Genomic DNA, 20712 nt, shown 5'->3' with positions numbered 1-20712 from the left:
CTATTAGTATATTCAGCAGAAGGCAATCTGATTTTACAGAGCAAGCACTAATGGGAAGGGTGGGCCTGTCTCTCTGCAGAAAGTGAGTCAATGTGTGGCTTTATTTTTGAAACCGCCACTCTGAGGTTGTCCTCCACTTCCAGCCTTGTGCGGTATTTAGTTTTCAGTACAGCCAATGCTGAAAAGCCTATTTCGCACAAGTAGGAAGACCCAAAGGGTAAGAGAGACTGTATAGCAGACCTTGCCAATGTAGGATACTCCAGGATTACCTTCAGCCAAAAGTCACCCACTGCAATGTTCCTAAATTCAGATTGCAGAATAGTGTCCGACTGAACCTCAATCAGCTCCTCCAGGGCATCAAATGGAAGATGCACCACCTCCTCTGCCAGAAAAGGCTGCATCACCCAGTCATTAATGCCAGCATTTTCTTCAGGGAAGTATTTATCAAAGCTGGACCTTAATGTTGTTAGGTGACTTGTGATTGGTTCTAGGACATGCAGCAGGTTGTACTCTGTTTCCTCAATTGCTTCTGCAAGCAATGGGAACTGAACTGCTACCCCAGCTCCAATTGTTCGTTTCCAGAGGTCTAGCTTCCTCTTGAAGGCAAATACTTTTTTATTCATTGTAAATGAGTTGGCATTGGCTCCTTGCAAAGACATATTGAGGGTATTTAGCTTATCGAAAATATCAGCAAGGTATGCCAAGAGCACAAGCCAGCGGGGATCACACAGATGGTTTGCTTTGCCAGTGTCCACATCCAAAAGGAATTGCCGCACTTCATTTCGGAGTTCAAACACACGCTGCAGCACTCTTCCCCTGGACAGCCATCTGACTTCTGTGTGAAAGAGCAAACCATCATGTTCTGACCCCATTTCTGCACACAGAATTGCAAAGAGACGTGCTCTTGTTGGCTGTGCTTTGATGGCATTAACTAATTTTACAGCTGAACTGAGTACATCAGAAAGTTCATTGTCCATATTCCGAGCAGCAAGCGCTTCACGGTGAATTATGCAGTGTGTCCATACAACATGTGGAGCGACTGCCAACACTTTGGCCTTCAATCCCGATCTATCTCCACACATTGAAGGGGCACCATCTGTGCAGATTCCTACGCAGGCTTCCCATCTCAAACAGTGGCTGCTCATAAAATCATTTAAAATGTCAAACAGTTCTGATGCTGTTGCCCTGGTTTTAATGGCCTTACAAAACAAAAAGTCTTCCAATATTGTAGTTGCCCCACAGTACCTTACATAGGCTATTAAATGAGCCTCTCTGGATATATCTGTTGCCTCATCCAACTGTAATGCAAAGAGACTCGTTTGCAGCTGTGTGATTAACTGAGCAGTGATATTGTCTGCCATCTCAGACACACGTCGGCTGATGGTGGTGTCTGACAGAGGAATCATTTTTAGCTTGTCCGCTACACTTTCAGCACCCATTCTCCTGCACATTGCCATGGCTGCTGGTAGAACGACTTTCTCGGCATCGGTGAACGGTTTTTTATTTTTGGCAAGGAGGTAGGCAACATCATAAGATGCCTTCAGTGCACTGGCTGGAGTAGAAGCAATATTTTGCACTGTACTTTTCTGCTGACTGATGACTTGTAACTTGCGAGCAAAGAAGTCTCTGCTCTTGCCAATGAGCTCCCCATGTTTTGTTTCCAAGTGGCGTCTTAATTTGGCTGGTTTCATGCTCTCATTGGCTAAAATTGCTCCACACACCATACACTGAGGCCTCGTTTCACCTCTGATCACAACGGAAGTAAATCCAAGGTCTAAATATGTGCCATCAAACTTTCTGGCTTTTGCAAGTTTTTTTCCTGTGTCAATGTCTGCGTCTGCCTTCCTTTTCACACTACCGTTTTTGGGCAAAAAGAAGTGCTCCATTTCAAAATGGGTTCCTCACCTATGAAAAAAATGTAAACTCCCATATTAATGCCTTTTCATATGCTTTGTTGATAACCTCATTTACGTACCGAATGAGGTACAGTAGGATTTGAAAACGATAATTCAAAAACAAAAATGCAAAACATGTAGCTGTGACAAAATCACACATGCACTAGAAGGCTTTTGAGCAAAAATGAGGGGCTGAAAAAAACATGGTCCTCCAATAGTGCACCACATGTTTTGTGGTGTTCTACATGTACTATGGGTCCCGACTTGAAGATCTGGTTAGTTTGTAGAATCCAAAGAAAGGCAAGGGACATTGCCAACTGCTTGTGCTGGCCACAATCCATTGGGGCATTATGTGGTGGTCCTCCAAGAAAGAAATTGTACCTTTGCCTCCAATAAGCCTTGAGACAACCATAGCCGCTTCACCCACCCCTTCACAATTCACTATTCACTTGTACAGAGACCTCATTTCTCACCCGCTTAGAGTGGAACCAGTCTGCGCATACAGCTTGTAATGCAAAGCGCACATATTAAGCAGCATCACAAAAAACAGGACTGAATACATCACTGAGCTAAATGAATTCTGACTGGCAACATGGGGGCAGTTGCTCCCCCTCCCCGAAGACTTAGTGAAGGCCCCTCTCATGTGAAAAGTTTGAAATGCCCTGGCGACTGTAATTTGAAACGGATGAAATGCCCTGGCGCCTGTAATTTGAAACGGATGAAATGCCCTGGCGCCTTCCCTGGCCACTGGTGCTGCAAGAGACATGAGGACCATGGGGTCTTTTTTCTATTCACTTGTACGGAGTCCCCACAGACCTCTTTTCTCCCCTGCTTAGAGTGGAACCAGTCAGCGGTATACAGCTTGTAATGCAAAGCGCACATTTTAAGCACCAGCACACAAAAAAACAGAGCACTGAATATATCACTGAGCTAAATGAATTCTGACTGGAAACATGGGGGCAGTTGCTCCTCCTGCCCCCAAGACTCAGTGAAGGCCCCTCTCATGTGAAAAGTTTGAAATGCCCTGGCGCCTCCAATTCGAAAGGGATATAATGCCCTGGCGCTGTCCCTGGACACTGCTGCTGCAGGAGAAATAAGGACCGTGGGGACCTCTGTTCTATCAACTAGAACAGAGGCCCCCACGCCTCGATTTTCCTTGCGTTTCTGGTCACTTTATTTATTGGTCATGTATGTAAATGCCACTTACCTTTTTGAAAGTAAAAAGAATAGAAAAGCAGGAACCTCGTGACAGCATGTAACTCCGGAGTTGATGGACGCAATCTGAAGCAGGATCACTGAAGCTGCAGGTGAGTACTATTTATTGTTGGAAGACGTGGCGCCTTCCATCCTCATTGGCTGTCAGTCAGCCAGATTGAGCTAGCAGCACAGCTTGAGGCCCTTGCCAAATGCAAGTTTAGAGAAGCTGGCTGTCATGGATTGGCTCACTCTCCCTACCACCCCTCCCATCTGAAAGTAGGGCAGTTTGTCACTAATGTGCATCATTAGTGGTTTCCTGCTCTGCATTCATATGGGAGGGGCTGGTCATCCCTGCAAAACAAGGTGTGCGCTTTACCTTGTTTCATGAATAGGCTCCTAATGGAGCCTGCAGGGCCTCACAAAAGCCAGGCCCCTGACCTCAGTGTGACAGGGGTCGGGCCTTTGTGGGGCCTCAGGCTCCATTAGGAGCCTATTCATGAAGACAAAAGAAAAAGCGCACACCTTCTTTTGCCGTGATGACTTGTCATCACGGCAAACAAAGTGTGTGTGTTTTTTTTTTGTCTTCCTAAATAGGCTTCTAATGCGAGCCTGAGACCTGACAAAGCCCGGCCCCTGTCGCACTAAGCATGTGTGGCAGGGGCCGTGGATCAGGCTGTTGCTCTTTGATGAAGCAACAGCCTGATCCTTTGGTAATGGATGCCAATGTTTACTTTCAAGCTGTGGATGCGCGGACCCCTGGGCATGAGGCTGTGACCCACCAGAGGGCCGCGACCCACAGTTTGAATAACGCTGACTTAAAGCAAGCCCAAAAAGGACGTACAAAAAGTAAAGTTATCTAGCCCGATTCTAATCCTACCAATACAAAGTAACAAAACAATTTATAAAATGGATAAAGGTTCCTGCCCAGTTGGCCGACTTCAGACCTGCACTGGAATGTCCCAATGTATTATCGGGTAGAGTTTGAGGCTTTAGCCTGATTACAAGTCCAACAGATACATTTCCAAGGGCTCCTGCCAGTAGCATAAGGAAAACAAATGTATAGGCCTTTGGGCTTGTATTTCAGTTTTGCCTCGAAGTATTTTTCAGTGACCCAGTGTCTCCGGGTTTGGTGTGGAATCCCATTGGTTCCTGACCCTCCCTGGGGGTCTCTGGTTTTATGCCCCCTTGTGGGGTGGGGTCTCCCTCAGTCCTGGGGGATTTATTCCATGGATCACTCTCAGGATCTCTGCTACAGTTTCAAGTTCCTCGCTCCCTTGTACGGCGTTTAGCTTCTTGCCCAGTCTCGGCCTGTGTGGCAACTCTACCCCTTATGGATCTTTTGTTCCCTCAAGTCTTGCGCTGTATGGTGGTCCAGTCTCTTGGACTTTTCGTTCTCGCACCAGCCTGGGGCATCTCGAGACCAGTCCACCGTCCTCCCAGAGCGTACTGCATACCTGTCTTGCAGTCAGGGCAGCAGTGTGGTTTCAGTCCGCTTGCAGGTTTCAGTTCTTAGCACTGGTCGTGTCACTTCTCGGTATGGCTGAGCTGGGCAGCAAGGAGCAGTGCACCATGGGCTTCCCTCTGCACCATCAGAGTGTGGGGGTCGCACTGGCTACCTTGAAGGGGGCGAGACGTTCTCTGCATCTTGGCTCTGTAGGACAGCGAGTGGCACTTCATCTCACTCCTCCATGTCGGTGTTGTGCTGCTTTTAGATCAGTTTCTGAAAAGAGATGAAGCAATCTGTTGCTTCTGTGATGGCAACAGCACCAGGTCAGAAACCTAACCTGGTGAACCATTCTCACTGATTTGGTGAAATCTGCATATAACCAATGAAGATATTGGAGGATGACCAATATCGAAAGAGAGAAAGAGAGAGAGAGAAAGAGTGAAAGAGTGAAAGAGTGCACATTGGTAAAGGTGGCCAGTCTGGGGAGGAAGAAAACCCTTTGTGAATGCTAGATCCTCAAAAGTGCCTCCATCCTGAGAAAGCACCCAAACGTTCCCAGAGCCTCACAGCCACTCGGAGGTGGGAACCACACAAACAGGTACACAGTCAGACAGAGGTGTTAGAGGTCTGGGAGGTACCGTAGAGGAACTCTAGAGTACAAGATGGGAGTGTCTGGGACCCGAAAGAAACAGACATTCCAGAAAGGAAGATATGCTTGGAGGAGAGTAAACCAAGCTACTGTAAAACCGCATTGCGAGTCTGGGACTTGCACCCATATGAAAGTCTGAAAATAAAAGTGCCTGGGACCCTGAGATAAACAGACAGACAAGGAAGTTGCCTCTGCTTGGCATGAGAGTAGACCGCGCTGGTATACTCCAGTGAGAGTTGGGGACCCACACACCTTTGAAAGTCTAAGACTAAGGTGAGACTCTCAGTTATAATTTCCTGGGATGTGAAACAGGAGAGTGAACCAGATATCCCTCTCCATGAGCAAAGAAGACATTTTCACAGAGAAAACAGGGAACCTTTGTTGTCCATTTTTGGGGAAGCTTGGAGGAAGTCAAAGGAAGTGGAGACAAGTCCCATGGCAGAGTGTACGCTGTGTTTACTTTTGGTGTTATTTTGCAAATGATAGGAAACCACACAACAAGGAGGCTAGCTCCCAACTTGTGAACTGGAAGAAGGAATTCAGGGGAAAGGAGCCAATCCCTGGTCCTCCAGATATTACTTTGTGGAAAAGGAACATTTGCTTTATTTATTAACGCAAGAGATTGGGAACTTTGTTGGCAAGAACTGCGAACACGTCAGTTGTGAATATAACATACCTGCACATTAGATTTGAGTTTGGTGTTAGGGTCAGAGGTAGGGTTTTAGGACACAGTGACTATTTCACTACCTGATGGCTTTCTTCGATTCCTTGGAGGCACGGATACACCGCTTAGCCTCAGGGACAGAGGTAATTTTTCCAACCCTTTTACTGATAAAGGTCTATAAACAAAACGGTCACCTTTGTGTCCAAGCTTTACTTTTGCACCCTTACATTATGCAGTTAAAACCCAACACATACCAATAATGTTGGAGATTGCAGATACAACAAACTACCATGAGCCACCACTTTTGCCCCAATTACAAATACATGATTTGAGGCAGAATGGTACTGAACTGACAGTTGACAGCCTATCCACACCCGAGGTATTTTATGTAGTAATGACCAATTGAAACCTGAAAATAGGCGTTTTTTATTTAAGTGTCAATATTCTAACAGTCTTGAATTTTTCACATAACTTAAATCTGGGCTGTACATGTCTGTATATTTTCTACATTCTTGTCTTGCACAGTGGGGCAGGTTCCTCTCTTGAAAGTCAAACAGGATGGTACTTTTGCTAAGCCGCTGGCACCAGAGCATAGCTACTTATAAATGAAGTGCAACCAATTACTCGAATGGCCACCACTGACGCATCCAATATTTTTTTACCTTCCAGTTAAGGAGTAATAAACACTTACCACATTACCACATTCTAGGTGGTGAGCGGTAGACTAAGGAGCAAGAAATTAGGATTATTCTGCCTGCATGAGGAAACATTGCTAGGGATGCTGAAGGGACACTTGCACCACTTCCTTTGCCTGCACTGCAGTATCTGCACTTTTAGTACTGCTTTGGTTTTTCGTTGTGAGCTGTGCTTAAAGATAACCCAGATGCTGGTTGCTTTCTCTGTCTTTAACCAGGGATCAGAGTTACCAGTTCAATATTTCTGCACAGATCTTTATTAGCTTGAGTCGCAAATTACAAATGTGCCCAAGATAGGAAGCAAAGTATCTAAGCTGTGTCTATAGCTTTAGTGATCCTGGGGGTTCTTCATGAAGTTTAATAAGTAAATGAACTCTTTTAGCTGCAGCGACCATTAGAGCCAGATTTACACTTCTTTGCTCTGGTCAACCAGCCATGCTATTGCAGAAGGTGGCTTGAGAATGATTTCCATTTTCTGTTACGATTACTGGGGCACATTGTGGAGCCTCCTTTGGTCTTCAAGTGCAATTTCTACACAGGTTTGTGCTAGAGATTAAAATAAGTAGGGTTTCCGCAGGACCGTGGTACCCTTCAGCAATAGAGGAGGTTTCCTGGGAGAGAGGACCTTTGATTTGAATTTGCCTAAAATGCTGCAGATCTAGTGCATGACAGGAGCATGTGGAAGTGAGGTGTGGAAAAGCTCCTTCCACAAATATTTAACCTTTGATGCACAGCTATGGTGCTCTGGTAATGGAACATATTTCTGAGTGCCTGTTGTCTCTGCCCATCTACACAATGCATTTAGAGTAAAGTTTAAAAGGAGGACCCATTTTGATATTTAAGGTTAACGTAAAATGACCCTCACTGAGGTTTTTACAAGGGCAGAAAATAAATCCTTTAAGAGGAGAGTAGAAATGCTGTGCACAAGTAAGACATGAAAAAGTCTAATCCTCACAGAACACGTGGGAAATGAAAGGCAAGAACTGGACAGGGGAATGTGGGTGTTGAAGGGCTGCTACCTTAAAAAGAAAGTTTAATCCTAATTGCCTACGATTGGTGTGTTTGTATGAGAGATTGTTTCAAGAAACTGTTTGCTTACTACTTCAAAGGTTATATTTTGTGTAAAAGGATTTTAGGAATCCTTCGGTTCCCTTGCGTAATACCTTAACAGTATGATAGAGAACTGTCGCTTATTCAAACCCTGTATCTGTAATCCGAAGCAACAGTGGTCCTGGGGTCTATGGTTTGATTGAAATGTAAAGTGTCTAGAAATCCTTGACTGACCACCAATAGGACACTGATGCAAAAGCTTCTTAGCCACCAAAAAAATGACCCAAGTCATACATTTCTTGTAAATAGTGTGCTATGCATGAAATAAGACTGGTTGGGGTGGAGTGGGGGGATGGGGGCTTGGAGGAGGTGGTTAAAAAATGGAAATCCAGACACTCAACGTTGATACCCATAGTCTCTGCAATCATCCACAGGACTCCTCTAGGGTATTTTAAGTTCGTAGGCCAGGAACCACTTCATGCTAAAGTCATAATTTAGCCCTCAACACATGGTATACATGTGTAGAATTCAAAAGGTTACATGGTAAAATACTGGTTCTTCACTCATGGTTACCTGGAATGCAAGGAATTCTGGAAGGTGAATATTACAGTAGGGTAGGAACATGATTGCGCACAGCAGGTGGCAAGTCAGTGAATGAACTTTCCCTCCTAAAGCAGAGTAAGGGTGCCATGGACAAACGAGAAAGAAAGGTACGGCTCATCATTCTTACCTTCAGATGGTATTTCGTTGACTTGACCACACGTAGGCACCTAAAACAGTTACACAAATAATGATTTTAAATATTTTAAAGGAGGTTTGTGCACCTATTTATGTTCGACTTGCTCCTGAAGATGAAGGAGCACAGCAGTCAATTCACACCAATGTCTGATTGCACAAACCTGAATATGTCTTTACACAACATGCAATGTTCATGCACAAGCCATTTGTAAAACAATACTCAGAACATTCTTTGGCTAGGGTGTACATTATGTGGGACTCATGGTGGGGAAAAGTAAGCCTTTTAACAGCTCAGGAAACCAATCACTAGAGACTTCTATGGATTAAGATGTTGGACAATTCTGAAATCGGATGGTCCCGAAGCAGCGACAAGTATTACATTTCAGAACATGCATAAGCCCGTTTATTGGGGTAAGCAATCAATGGGAAGGGAGCCCCGATTTGGAATATTGATTATTTGGACAGAAAAGATTTCTCAGAGAGTTGCAGAGCATATTCTGAGGTGTTGAGATTCGGGTAAGCAAGTATAAACTATGTCCAAAGACTAGGTGGTTATGTGGTTTCAAAATCCTGTGACTCCCTCGGCATAGCAGGAAGGGGGAGCCCCACCATGGCTTACAGCAGCTAAGGCAATGTTTCAAGTGGGAGAATGCTTGGTGTTGGCTAGGTATGGCCCCTGGCAAGGCTCTGCATCCATCTTTTCTGAGTGACAAGACTTAAGCTGACTTAAGGCAGGTTAGAACTTCAGACACAGGGCAAGTGTGAAGTTCTAAAGCCGGCCTCCTATTTTCTATACAACTTATTGGTGGGGTTTTGGATGCTACAGGGTGAAGGACTCTTTAAGGCCCCCAATCAGGCAATGGTACTGTATTGCTACCCACCAGTGTGCAGAGACTAATCTTAGAACCTGAAAGGCACTTTGATGAAGCCACTAAGTGAAAAGGCAGGTTTTTCTGGGGAGTAGTTGATTGTCAGAGGGTTTTAAGAATTCCCATTAGGCCTTTACAGACCACCCGTTGAAGTTGTACATCCATTTACTTGCTCCTCCCTCACAAGTAACTTTGGGCGAGGATGTGTAAATACTAGAAAGGATCCTGACTAATTCTCTAACTGCACGCATCAGTTGGAGGAACAACGTTTTTCAAAACCTGCAATGCCAACTTAGTGACCAGCTGTAAAAGGTTTGCAGTGTAAACCTACCCTGAACTCAACGATAGTGTGCACATCTCCCATTAAACCCAAAGGTTAAATTCCCTTCTATTAATAGCGGGAGTTTTAATCTAACTTGGGGGGAAATTTGTCAAACCAGTGGGATAAAGATGCTTACATAGGGATGTTTATAACTTATGTAAGTAAGATGTATGGCTTGAATTCTCTCATAAACTGTCTGAAAGTAGCAGAGATGCAGGAAAAATGTAGACAAATAGTAATTTAAAAAAGGAAATCGGAGTGAGGCAAGTGCCTTGCACTGGAAAATGAATTTTCCAAACAATAAATGTGCCCCTTTCTTGAATTTTAATAAAAGGACAAAAGCAAAACAAAATGCTCCAGCCATCATAAAAAGAGGCTGGTAAAGCTAACAAAGTAGTTAGCCATCAACAATATTGCTAACTGGAAAAAGAAAACGGGTGGTTGGATGCGACAGAGGAAGCATGGGCCATTTTGTGCAAAGGGAAACGTTAAGGACCCTCTCAAAACGCACATTTTCAGCAGCTTTTGAATGAGCAGTTTGACCCGATGGCTTGCTACAGAAATTGGAGATTGGCAAATAATTGGTAAATGGGCAGGTCATGGTAGGCAGGCATAAAAATAATGTTACTAAGTGGTCCATTGTCAATGAGGCTGCCTACGGGGTATTAAAACGCTACTACAATAAGTAACAGCTCATCAATATGGACTCTTGCTAGCACCCCGGTTCACAAATGCAACTGAAATAAAACGTTTATGCAGTACTTACTTTTTCAACGAAGGCTTTAGCCGCTTCTTGGGTGCACAGGAACTCACTGTCTTTTAACGTAGTGTTTGTACTGTTAAAACAAAAAGGTTTGAAATGTTTTAAAATTTGTTTGTATTATAAGTCAACCGAAGCAGAAAATCGATTGCATGATCTGGCATATTAAGAACACAACAATTTGTTTTGCATACTAGGCTTCCATTCTTGAACAGAAACACAGCTGCTGTAGCGAGATTCCCCTTTTTTGAAAATTACCAAATAAAATAATGCAGCTGGAAACTGGGGGTTTGTAGAACGTCTCCTGTAAAGACTTCGACTCCTGCACACCAGAGAATTTTCAAATTCACCATAGCAAATGCAGCCTGGATATAGAAAATCTTTAACTGCCTACAGGGGGCCTTGGTGCATCTACAGTGGAGCCCTAATACTAAAGCAACAGGTCCACTGATGCTAAAGGGATGTCTGGGTGAACATATGTAGTAGTTTGTATCCACCCCTCCAGTCCTACCCAATGTCCCTTCTCCAAGATGATCAGAGAAATTGTAGAACTAGCAAAAATAGCCCTATTGGTTACAAACATTATTCCTATGAGGAAGATGAAGAAAGCAAGAAATCTAATATAGAACACAGAGAGACCATCAGGGAAGATAAGTAACTTGGTTTTTACTTTCATTCCAAAGACTCTTTACAACAACTCTACAGCAGGAAAATCAAATTTAAGTGGGATCAAATCTGACGGGAGCCCATAACTAGTTTTTGTTTGGTAGCGCTGTAACATTTTTAGTCTTCTACCCCTACCATGGAGTCCAAGACAGTAACATTTAGAGAATGTATTTAAGAAAGCCCAAGTGACAGCCCCAAACCACCTTTTAGGCCAGCATCACAAGCCATCTAAAGGATTTTTTGGCATGGACACAATATTTTAGACACAAACACCCTATAGCCCTCTAAAAGGTCAGGCAATTGAATCTTTCAACCCTTTTAGATGTGTGCGGAGACTGAAAGAAAGAGGCAGAGAACATTCCAAACATAGCCTGGGCAGCAAAGACTGCTTTTCTATTCAAAGTTGCCTTGCTCTTATAAAAGATTATGAAAAGGAGTACTCAAACATATGGGGTATGAGCAGGTAAGATTGATCAGCAGGTAAAACACTAGTTGCTGAGATCCTGGTTTGATTTGCAGGTTTTGAATCCCGGGAAAGCCAAATCAGCCTTTCATCCTTCCAAGGTCAATAAAAGAGCATCAATTTCAATTGGGTAGTAATATTAATGTTTGCAAGTATGTCCTATGAAAAGCCCTTCATTAAAATAAATAATAAAAGAAATTAAAAGAAATTAATGGCATGTGCCCCACTAACCAGCGTCCTAGAAGTACATTTTTGGGAACCATACACATTTTAAGAAATTCTAACAGAACTAAAAGGGAACTGAAATAAAGGTTATATTCCCAGCGGGGCATGGTCCCCCTTGGAATGTACCTTTAATAATGACTTTGAAGTGTATCCCGACGACCTGTTCCTGCCGCCAAGTGAATGAAGTTTGGTAGGAGTGGGATATTCCGTTACCTTGGTTTAAGTCTACAAGTACTCATACTTAAATTCAATGTTGCTACTTTACAATCATTCATTATAGAGGACTAGAAAATCTTCACACCAATAGGGTCCGAGCACCACAGTCATTCTAGGAATAGTTGTTGCACCACGAATTAGGACAACCTTCATTTTCATCATCCATCTTGTTTTGGGTTCATAGTTTCATATTAGTCCCCTCTTTTCAGGCTACAAAAATATGTCAAGTTGTCCTGTTTTGGCTAGCCCTTTTGGGGTAGTGAGCATTGGGCAAAGGCAATCCTCTAGCTTTGGAACACCCTTTAGGTCTCGAAGACCCTTTAGGGCATGATCTGTCTAGAAATCCAGCCAGTGAAGCAAAAAGCAGGACCCTAGTCATTCGACCTGGTTAGGGTAACAGTCCTGATTTATCCAAGTGGCTTGCTGGACCCCTGCTGCCCTGGGGGAACGCGGGTGTCAAGAGTTTCTCACCCACACCCCACCCAGAGTGATGATGCCCATGTTCAAAGAATGATAGAGACCTGAATTTTGCATGCAATTAATTACCTGAAGGCTGCTTGTGGATGTTTGAAGGCATCCTCAAACCTCAGGATACCAGCCTTAGGCATGTGAAATATCTGCTACAGGTCAGAGGGTCTCAACCTTAGTATGGGGCATAAACAGGAACAGAGGAAATAAACAAAATACCATACAAAAAATTGGTGGCAATTTAGCTGCACAGGCAGTGATGCATCCCAGTTTGTGCACAGAAGGGTGCTTTCTGCTGGAGGAGTAAGGGAATGGATCAGGAAGAGGATCCATACACCAGCCCATCTTTACACGTGTCCTAGATATTTGCAGTCCAACTACAGTGTGCTACAGTCAAAGCCACGCCTAGGATGACACAAAAATTGAGGAAAGCGGGTGGAAGTAGGCAGATTCAATATTGCAACAACAAAAAAATCAGCCATAGCTGGATGCACCTTATCGATACCACTGCATCACTCAATGAGACAAAAGGACCTTAAGATTGGCTACTATAAACTAGCAATGGAGTAAGAGTAAAGAGTGCCTTTTCCCCCCACAATGGCCACATACCCTTCAAAGTAATTCAGGGAAAAGCATTTGGAGCGTGCACACACCCAATGGGTGATTGCACTTTGCACTGTACAAACATCCATGTGAATCCATTATGCAACAACCTGAGAGACTCTGCCTTTGTGTATCAGAACTACGCAGATGATACCAAACTACTTTGGAGAAGCAAATCGTGAAATCTGCAAAGATACTGCAGAGGACACTGTTGGATGATCAGCATATTATGCCTGAACATTCTTAAAACAAAGTATTTGCCTCAACTAATAAAATGTATTGGCTCCCCAAAGGCAGAAGCCACAGAAGCCCAAGCACTTAGATTATAGTTAAATTGTGTGTAATCCATAGGATCACAGAGATAACGTGCCTTCCTGAAAAGAACAGTTATTGAATGTCCAACATTATTAAAATTTTTCTAGAGGCTGGCATCTAAAATGGATATTCCCAGATAGATACTGCAACGCAACCATAAGTGATTTCCAAAGAAAAGTAATCAAGATCAGGCCTTACAAATCCCACTAGACCTGCACGGCGCGCTCCTTAGTTTAAATACTCCACCTAAAAGAAACGCACTTGCCCCACAGTGATAAAATATTTACCAGTGTTTTCTGTAAAATTGAGCAGGACACCATAAGCACACTTCAGATTTGGAACAATACTGCCACCCAAAAGGCCAGCCATGCACAGTGAACATTATTTGCCAGCTACTGCAAACAAAGTTTGTTTGCAGTAAATGTCAAGCAAACGTATCAAACATCCCCATACCCGCCAGCAAGGTTGAGTACCTCTTCCTTCATAAAATCTACTCGCCAATGCGAGTGGGCTAGTAGATTTTGCAGGCCCTCAAGATGGTTTGGTACAATTGGATCAGCTAGCATATTAGTACCCCAACAATTCGGTTGCCCATCATTGACATTGCAGTATCCAAATCAGTTGGAATGGGCCACTACGATATATGAAGCAAAGAAAGGCAACAGGGATATTGGGAATTTCTCCTGGTAAAAGCTAGATTCATAAGCCACTTTATAGACAATATTGGAGGCTTTGTTAGGCCATTACTAGGGACCAGCAGTTGCCAATGGCAAGGTCTCAAGACCAGCAAAAGGAACCGGCTCGGGATACCCTCAGTCGCTGAGTTTGGAATAGTCAACTGCATGGTTTATACACAATGACAAAATTAAACTGTGCAGAAGACTTAATCCCATATTCCTTGTCATCGCAGAAGCTTCCAGACAATATTTTTAGAAAAGTGACAGAATTAGGAAAGAAATTAAGGAAGCAGATCAATACAGACATATCAGAACTCCTGAAGTGAAACCTGGAAACTGATTGAGTGGAATAAGGATCCAAATAAATCATGACATGGTAGATCAGAGAAAACATCCAGATAAATGGAACACAAATTTAAAAAAGATTTGGAGAAATGGATCTCTAAATTTTACACAATGTGGTTATGTCCAACGGAATCCCAAGTTTTTACGGACACTCTAGTAGACCCATTCGTAGCAGTGTTTGGAGACCAAGAACGGAACCAAAAACCACTTTGAAGGACACTGGATTGGTGATGAATAGCTACCAAGCGATTTTAAGTACATACACCTGAATGGATTTGACCGAGAAATTCAAAATTTGTAATGGGAGGGCAGGTTTTGCGACTGTTCATGTTTTAGGAATGGTCAAAACAGGGCAAACATCTACATACATTTTTTTGTTATGTACACAGTATGCGCATGTACATGTAAGAGACGCAGTAGGACCTCTACGAAGCAGCCCTGCAAATGTTTGGGAGGGGCACACCAGACAGGAACGCAGTCGTCACAGCAATCTGCTGGAGTGGGCTCAACAGCTGGGCAACGGTCGGTTCGCCAACCGATGACAATGCATGATGCAGCCCGAGAGCCACCTTGTTTGTTTTATTTATATAGCACACTTAACCATGGGTTTCTGGGCGCCAGTAAAAGGATGGTTACATGGCAAACATTTTTACAATAACGGTTATAGTATATTTTCTACAAGTGAAATACAATTTATACAGTCAAAAATAAAGTTTTAACGTATATATAACAAGACAGTATGCAAGGGTAAGTGGACGGCCAATAGAAGAACAGTAAGAAAGTGGGGTAGAGAGGTGAAGTTCGTTTTTGTTCAGTAGCCATGTGATAATGTGACTTCGGAATGAATCAAAAGCTTGGATAGTTTTGATATTCTGTGGGAGTGAGTTCCATAGCTGTGCCGCTATAAGCAGGAAGCTGGTACCGCCAGCTCTCAAGATTAAACCTGGGCACGACTAGACCGGAGGTATTGGATTATCTTGTGATTCTAGGTGATGGTTTCCAGGTGAATTTGTCAGCGAGATATGGCGGGGCTTGGTGGTTGAGCGCTTTGTGAGTGAGGCAGATGTTTTTAAGTCAATTTTCTCTTATGGAAAGCCAATTGTGGTGCTTTCTTGTGGAGATATGCTCTTCTAGGGATGCTTAATGCTGCTCTAAGCGCATTATCTTGAAGTATCTGCAATTTGTTATAGATTTGTAATGGCCCATACCTAGGCGCTAACAATAGTCCAATTTGGATTGTATGACAGCTCTGGCCAGTGTAAGGCAGCTGTTGGGTGAGTTCTGCTCTACATGCCCTGATCAGCTTGACGGTATAGGCGGTCATGTTTACCCATTTAGTTAGGCTAGAGTGGGCCTGGAGATAAAAACCTAAGGTTTTTACATGTTTGGCGACATGTATATTGTTCCCATCAATAGTAAAGGTGGTGTAGTTAGGGCTCAATTTTAGGAGGTTGTTGGGAGAGCCAACCAAGAGTAACTCAGTCTTATCATTCAGGCAAAGGCCATGTGTGGCCATCCAGGCCTGAATGATGGTGTAGACTTCATTAATCCGGCCAACGTCGGTATCGTATGTACTATCAGGAACTACTAGGAGTATCTGGGTGTCATCTGCATAATCCGTGTTGGTGACAGACGGTTCAATTTGTCGAATAGTGCGCTTTGTAAATATGTTGTACAAAGTGGGCGATACGCAGGATCCTTGGGGGTCTTTGCAAGTTATAGGGACTGGGTAATCTGCTGCAGTCGGTGAAAAGACACGCATAGTTCTATTCGCAAGGAAAGACTGTGTCCAGGTGACTGCAGAGACGGAAAAGTGAGCTGCCGAAGATCGGTGATTGCATAGTATATTATGGTCTACCAGATCAAAGGCAGCTGATAAGTCAAGGAGGAGTAGGATAGCAACTTAGCCTTTGTCTTTTAGTTCGTCGATCTGGCTTTTGAGGTCAACCAAAGCAGTTTACATTCCATGCTGAGGTCTGAAGCCAGATTGACTGGTTCCGAGTAGTTGGTTGGATTCTAGAAAGTCTTGAATTTGAAAGTATGCAACTCCATCCAAGATTTTCAGTAAGAAAGGGACTGTTGCGATCGGTCTATAATAGGTAGGTAGGTATAGCTGGATCTAATGTTTGTTTTTTCAATAGAGGGAGAACCCAGGATTGTTTCAGGTTAGTTGGGATGGTGTTGCTGGCAAACGAGGAGTTTATAAGTTTAGTGATAAAAGGGTGCTAGATCTCTAGCTGCATCTTTTATAATATGAGCGGGGCAGCTGTCACCTTTACATTTATAAGGTTTTAGAGATGCTATAATTTTTTGGACTTCCGGTATGGCGACCTTCCTGAATTTGAATTCTGAATTAAGCCATGCAATGGAAGGTGGCATAGGTGTGGTAGGGTTGCCAGTGGCGAGTTGGGTTCTTTTATCATCCATTTTAGTTTGGGGCCCCCAATGATTTTGTTGGAGGGCATTTTGTATGCTGGTGCACCATAATGTATGGAACAAGTTACTTACCTGTAACTGTTCTCCAGCATGGGTCGGCATGGATTCACATGCTCATGAATATTCCCCGTCGTCAGGCTGGGAATCCTCGGTACAGAAAAAAATCAGTATCAGTTTCGTTTCTGATCTGTCTTTCCTAGTAGTAACCAATCACTGATCTCTGGGTCATACTGCCCACAGCCAATGACTGCCCTCTCCCTAAGCCCCGCCTCCGGCAGCCATACTCAGATTTGGTAGCACGTGAAGTGGCAGTATGACCAAGTGAAGAGCCACAGAGGGCTAGGCGGGAGGGTTCGCATGTGAATCCATGCCAGACCCATGCTGGAGAACAACAGTTACAGGTAAGTAACTTGTTCCTTCTCCAGCATGGGGTCTGGCATGGATTCACATGCTCATGAATATAAGATTACATAGCAGTACACACATGCACAACCACGGGAGGTGGCAAAAACTCAACATTAAGCAATACATAAACTCAACATTAAGCAACTCTTACCGCCTTACCAGGCCCTTCAGACGAACAGGTTGCGCAGCACTGCTTGGCCGACCCTGGACTCCTCCCTGGAATCCCGATCGACGCAATAAAATTTCGTGAAGGTGTGCGTCGACCTCCACGTAGCAGCCTTGCAGATGTCCAGCAGGGGCACACAAGACAAGAACGCTGTGGTAGCAGCGATCGCTCTGGTCGAATGGGCTCTGACGGCCGGGCAGCGTTCGGTTTGCCAACCGTGACAGTGCATGATACAGCCGGAGAGCCATCTGGAAATGGAAGCCTTCGAGAGAGCCTTCCCTTGATTCACAGGTCCAAAGTTCACAAAAAGCTGACGTCTTCCGAAAACTCTTCGTGCGGTCCACGTAGAACTTCAGCGCTCTAGCTACATCTAGCGAGTGCAAAGTCCTCTCGGCCGGTGACGTGAAGAACACTGGTAACACCAAGGGCTCGTTGAGGTGGAAGTCAGACGGCACCTTGGGCATGAAGGAGGAGTGCGTCCTGAGCACGACCCTCGTGTTGTGAAAGGTAAAGTATGGAGGCTTGCAAGAGGGCCTGAATCTCTCCCACGTGCCGTGCGGAGGTGATGGCCACAAGAAAAGCTGTTTTCCATGATAGGAACTTCAACGGTGCAGTATGCATAGGCTCGAACGGGGTGCCCATGAGCCTAGTCAGCACCACGTTGAGCTCCCACGCCGGGGCTGGGGCCTTCACCGGCGGGAACGAGCGGAATAGTCCCTTCATAAATTCCTTCACCAGGCGATGAGACCACATGGACACCCGTCCTGTTGTATCTGGAGATGGCAGCCAGATGTATCTTGATGGAGGCGTGAGCTAGTCCAGCCTTGGCCAACGACAGTAGGTACGGCAGTACTTGAGGGGCCGTAATCCGTAGAGGGTTAATCTTCTGTGCCCGGCACCAGACAGAGATCCTCTTCCATTTGTGTCCGTAACACTTGAGAGTTGAGGACGCCCTGGCCTTTGCAAGAACCTCTCTGCAGTCGGCCGTTATATATCGTATCTCCAAACTCTAGTGCTGCAGGAGCCAGGCCTGCAAATTCAGAGACTTCGGGTCGTGATGAAGAATAGCGCCTCCTTCTCTGGAGAGAAGATCCGCGTCCACGGGCAGTTTGACTGGTGGGGACGCTGATCAGTCCAGAAGGTCCGGGAACCAGATCGGTCTCGGCCACGCTGGTGCGACGAGGATCAACCTGCACCGGGACCTCGTGAGCTGGTTGACGAGCTGGAATAGCAGTGGCAACGGCGGGAAGGCATAGAGGAACAGGTTGTCCCAGGGGAACGAGAAAGCATCGCCCATGCTCCTCGGTTGGGGGAACCTGCTGGCGAACCTCTTGCACTTGGAGTTTGTCGCAAAGAGATCGACCTGGGGTCTGCCCCACAGCCTGAAGAGTCGATCCACTTGATCCTGGCATAGCTCCCACTCGTGGCACGAGCGCAGCTCCCTGCCGAGTGAGTCGGCGATGGTGTTCTTCATCCCTGTCAGATGAAAAGGTACCAAAAACATCCCCTGGTCGACGGCCCAGTGCCACAGATCCTGGGATTCCTTGGACAGGGCTGGGGATCTGGTTCCAGCCTGCTTCCTGATGTAGAACATCGTGGTGGTGTTGTCGGTGAAGATCCTCACTACCTTGCCCTTGAGGGACGGACGAAAGGACCTGAGGGGCCAAAACACTGCGCGGAGCTCCAAAATGTTGATAGGAAGTTGTTTTTCCTCCGGGAGCCAAAGGCCTCTGGCGTGGAGATTTCCGGTATGTGCTCCCCACCCTTCCAGGGAGGCATCCGTCGTCACCGTTACCTGGTGAGCTGGGGTCTGCAAGTCTGCGCCCGCCGTCAGATGAGCGCGGGTGCCCCACCACCAGATCGCTCGTCGGAAGGTTTCATTGAGCGGTATCCTGTCCTCGAAGCTGTCCGTCGCCTGGATCCAGCATGCGTCGAGGAACTCCTGCAGTGGACACATCCGAAGTCTGCACAGGCATACCAGATAGATGCAGGAGGACATCATCCCGAGAAGGGATTTGATGGATCTTACCCTGGCTACGTCCGTGGCTAGCAGGCGTTGCACCTTGCCCAGGATGGCTTTCGTCGGACAGCGAGGCCAGCCATGCCATTGTGTCGAGCTTGGCTCCCAGAAACAGGGCGACTTGCGAAGGGACCAGGTGGGATTTGGGGAAGTTGATGGGGAACCCCAGGTCCGTGAGTAGCTGGACAGTCCTTGCTGTGTGTTCTACGGCGAGCTCCCTTGATCTTGCTCGGATGAGCCAGTCATCCAGGTAGGGATAGACGTGGATCCCTTGCAGGCGTAGCCACGCCGCCACCGGTGCTAGGCACTTGGTGAATGCCCTGGGTGCCGACTTTAATCCGAACGGGAGGGCCTTGAACTGGTAGTGCCGGTCTTGGACCACGAACCTGAGGAACCTCCGGTGTTCTTTTAGAATGGGGATGTGGAAGTAGGCATCCTCCAAGTCCAACGACGACAGGAAATCGTCATCCTCCAACTGTCCCAGCACGTGCTGGAGGGTGACCATCCGGAATTTCTGAGCCTTGATGTACTTGTTCAGTCGCTGCAGGTCCAGGATGGGACGCCAACCTCCTGTCTTTACGAGAAAGTATCTTGAGTAGACCCCGGAGCCCCGAAGTCTCTTTGGGACGAGCTCAATGGCACCTTTCTTGAGCATCGCCCTTACCTCCAGCAGCAGGGTGGCACACAAGGGCACTTCTTTAGAAACTCAAGGGCGTGCCCCTGGGCCAGGGTATCCAGCACCCAACGGTCAGTGGAGATGGACTCCCACAGGCTGATGAACTTCACCATCCGGCCTCCCACTGGGGTGCTTCAGTGGGGGCCCGACGCCACGGTCGGTTCAGTCCTGTTTTGAGGCCACCTTGACCTCCCTGGCGACGACGGCGGGAACCTCCAGACTTGCCCCATCCTCTATAGGCCTCCTGCGACGAGGAACGGGCCGCTTGATGGTAGGTAGAGGTCCCGCTGCCGGAACCTTTGGAGTCCCCTTGCTTGCCTCCGGTGTTCCGAAAGGATGGCCGCTGTTGCTGGAGAACTCCCAGGCTGTCTCCGTGTCCGTTTTGATGGCTTGCAGGGACTCATCGACTGTCTTCCCAAACAGTTTGTTCCCGTCGAAGGGCATGTCCAACACCTTGGCTTGTACGTCCTGGCGGAAATCCGTCGCCTTCAGCCATCCCCACCGTCTGAGGCAAACACTGTTGCCCAACTGGCAGAAACCGGTGTCAGCGATGTCCGTCGCCGCCGTTATGGCGTGGCCCGACGCCACCTCGCAGGATTTACAGGCCTTCTGCCCTCTTGTCGTCCGGCAGGAAGTCCAACAAGGGAGCGATTTTATACCAAAGTTCCCTGTTGTAACGGGCAACGATAGCCAGGGCGTTGGCCGCCTTAATCGTAGTCGCGGCCGACGTGATGACTTGTTCCCA

The 20712-nt window shown here is 46.0% G+C and overlaps 1 protein-coding gene across 1 annotated transcript in view; it reads right to left on the bottom strand.

The window, feature by feature from the left end:
• Positions 1–20712, bottom strand: part of PPA1 (inorganic pyrophosphatase 1) — a 399132-nt gene that overhangs the window by 50751 nt on the left and 327669 nt on the right. The window contains exons 9-10 of the mRNA XM_069610510.1: positions 10293–10362; positions 8328–8367 (exon numbers count right to left, since the gene is read on the bottom strand). Coding sequence (XP_069466611.1) covers positions 8328–8367; positions 10293–10362 — 110 coding nt within the window. The remainder of the gene's footprint in view (positions 1–8327; positions 8368–10292; positions 10363–20712) is intronic.

Source organism: Ambystoma mexicanum, chromosome 8, assembly GCF_040938575.1.
Source record: "Ambystoma mexicanum isolate Mex_15411 chromosome 8, UKY_AmexF1_1, whole genome shotgun sequence".
NCBI lineage: Eukaryota > Metazoa > Chordata > Amphibia > Caudata > Ambystomatidae > Ambystoma > Ambystoma mexicanum.
This window is presented reverse-complemented; position numbering and strand designations above follow the sequence as displayed.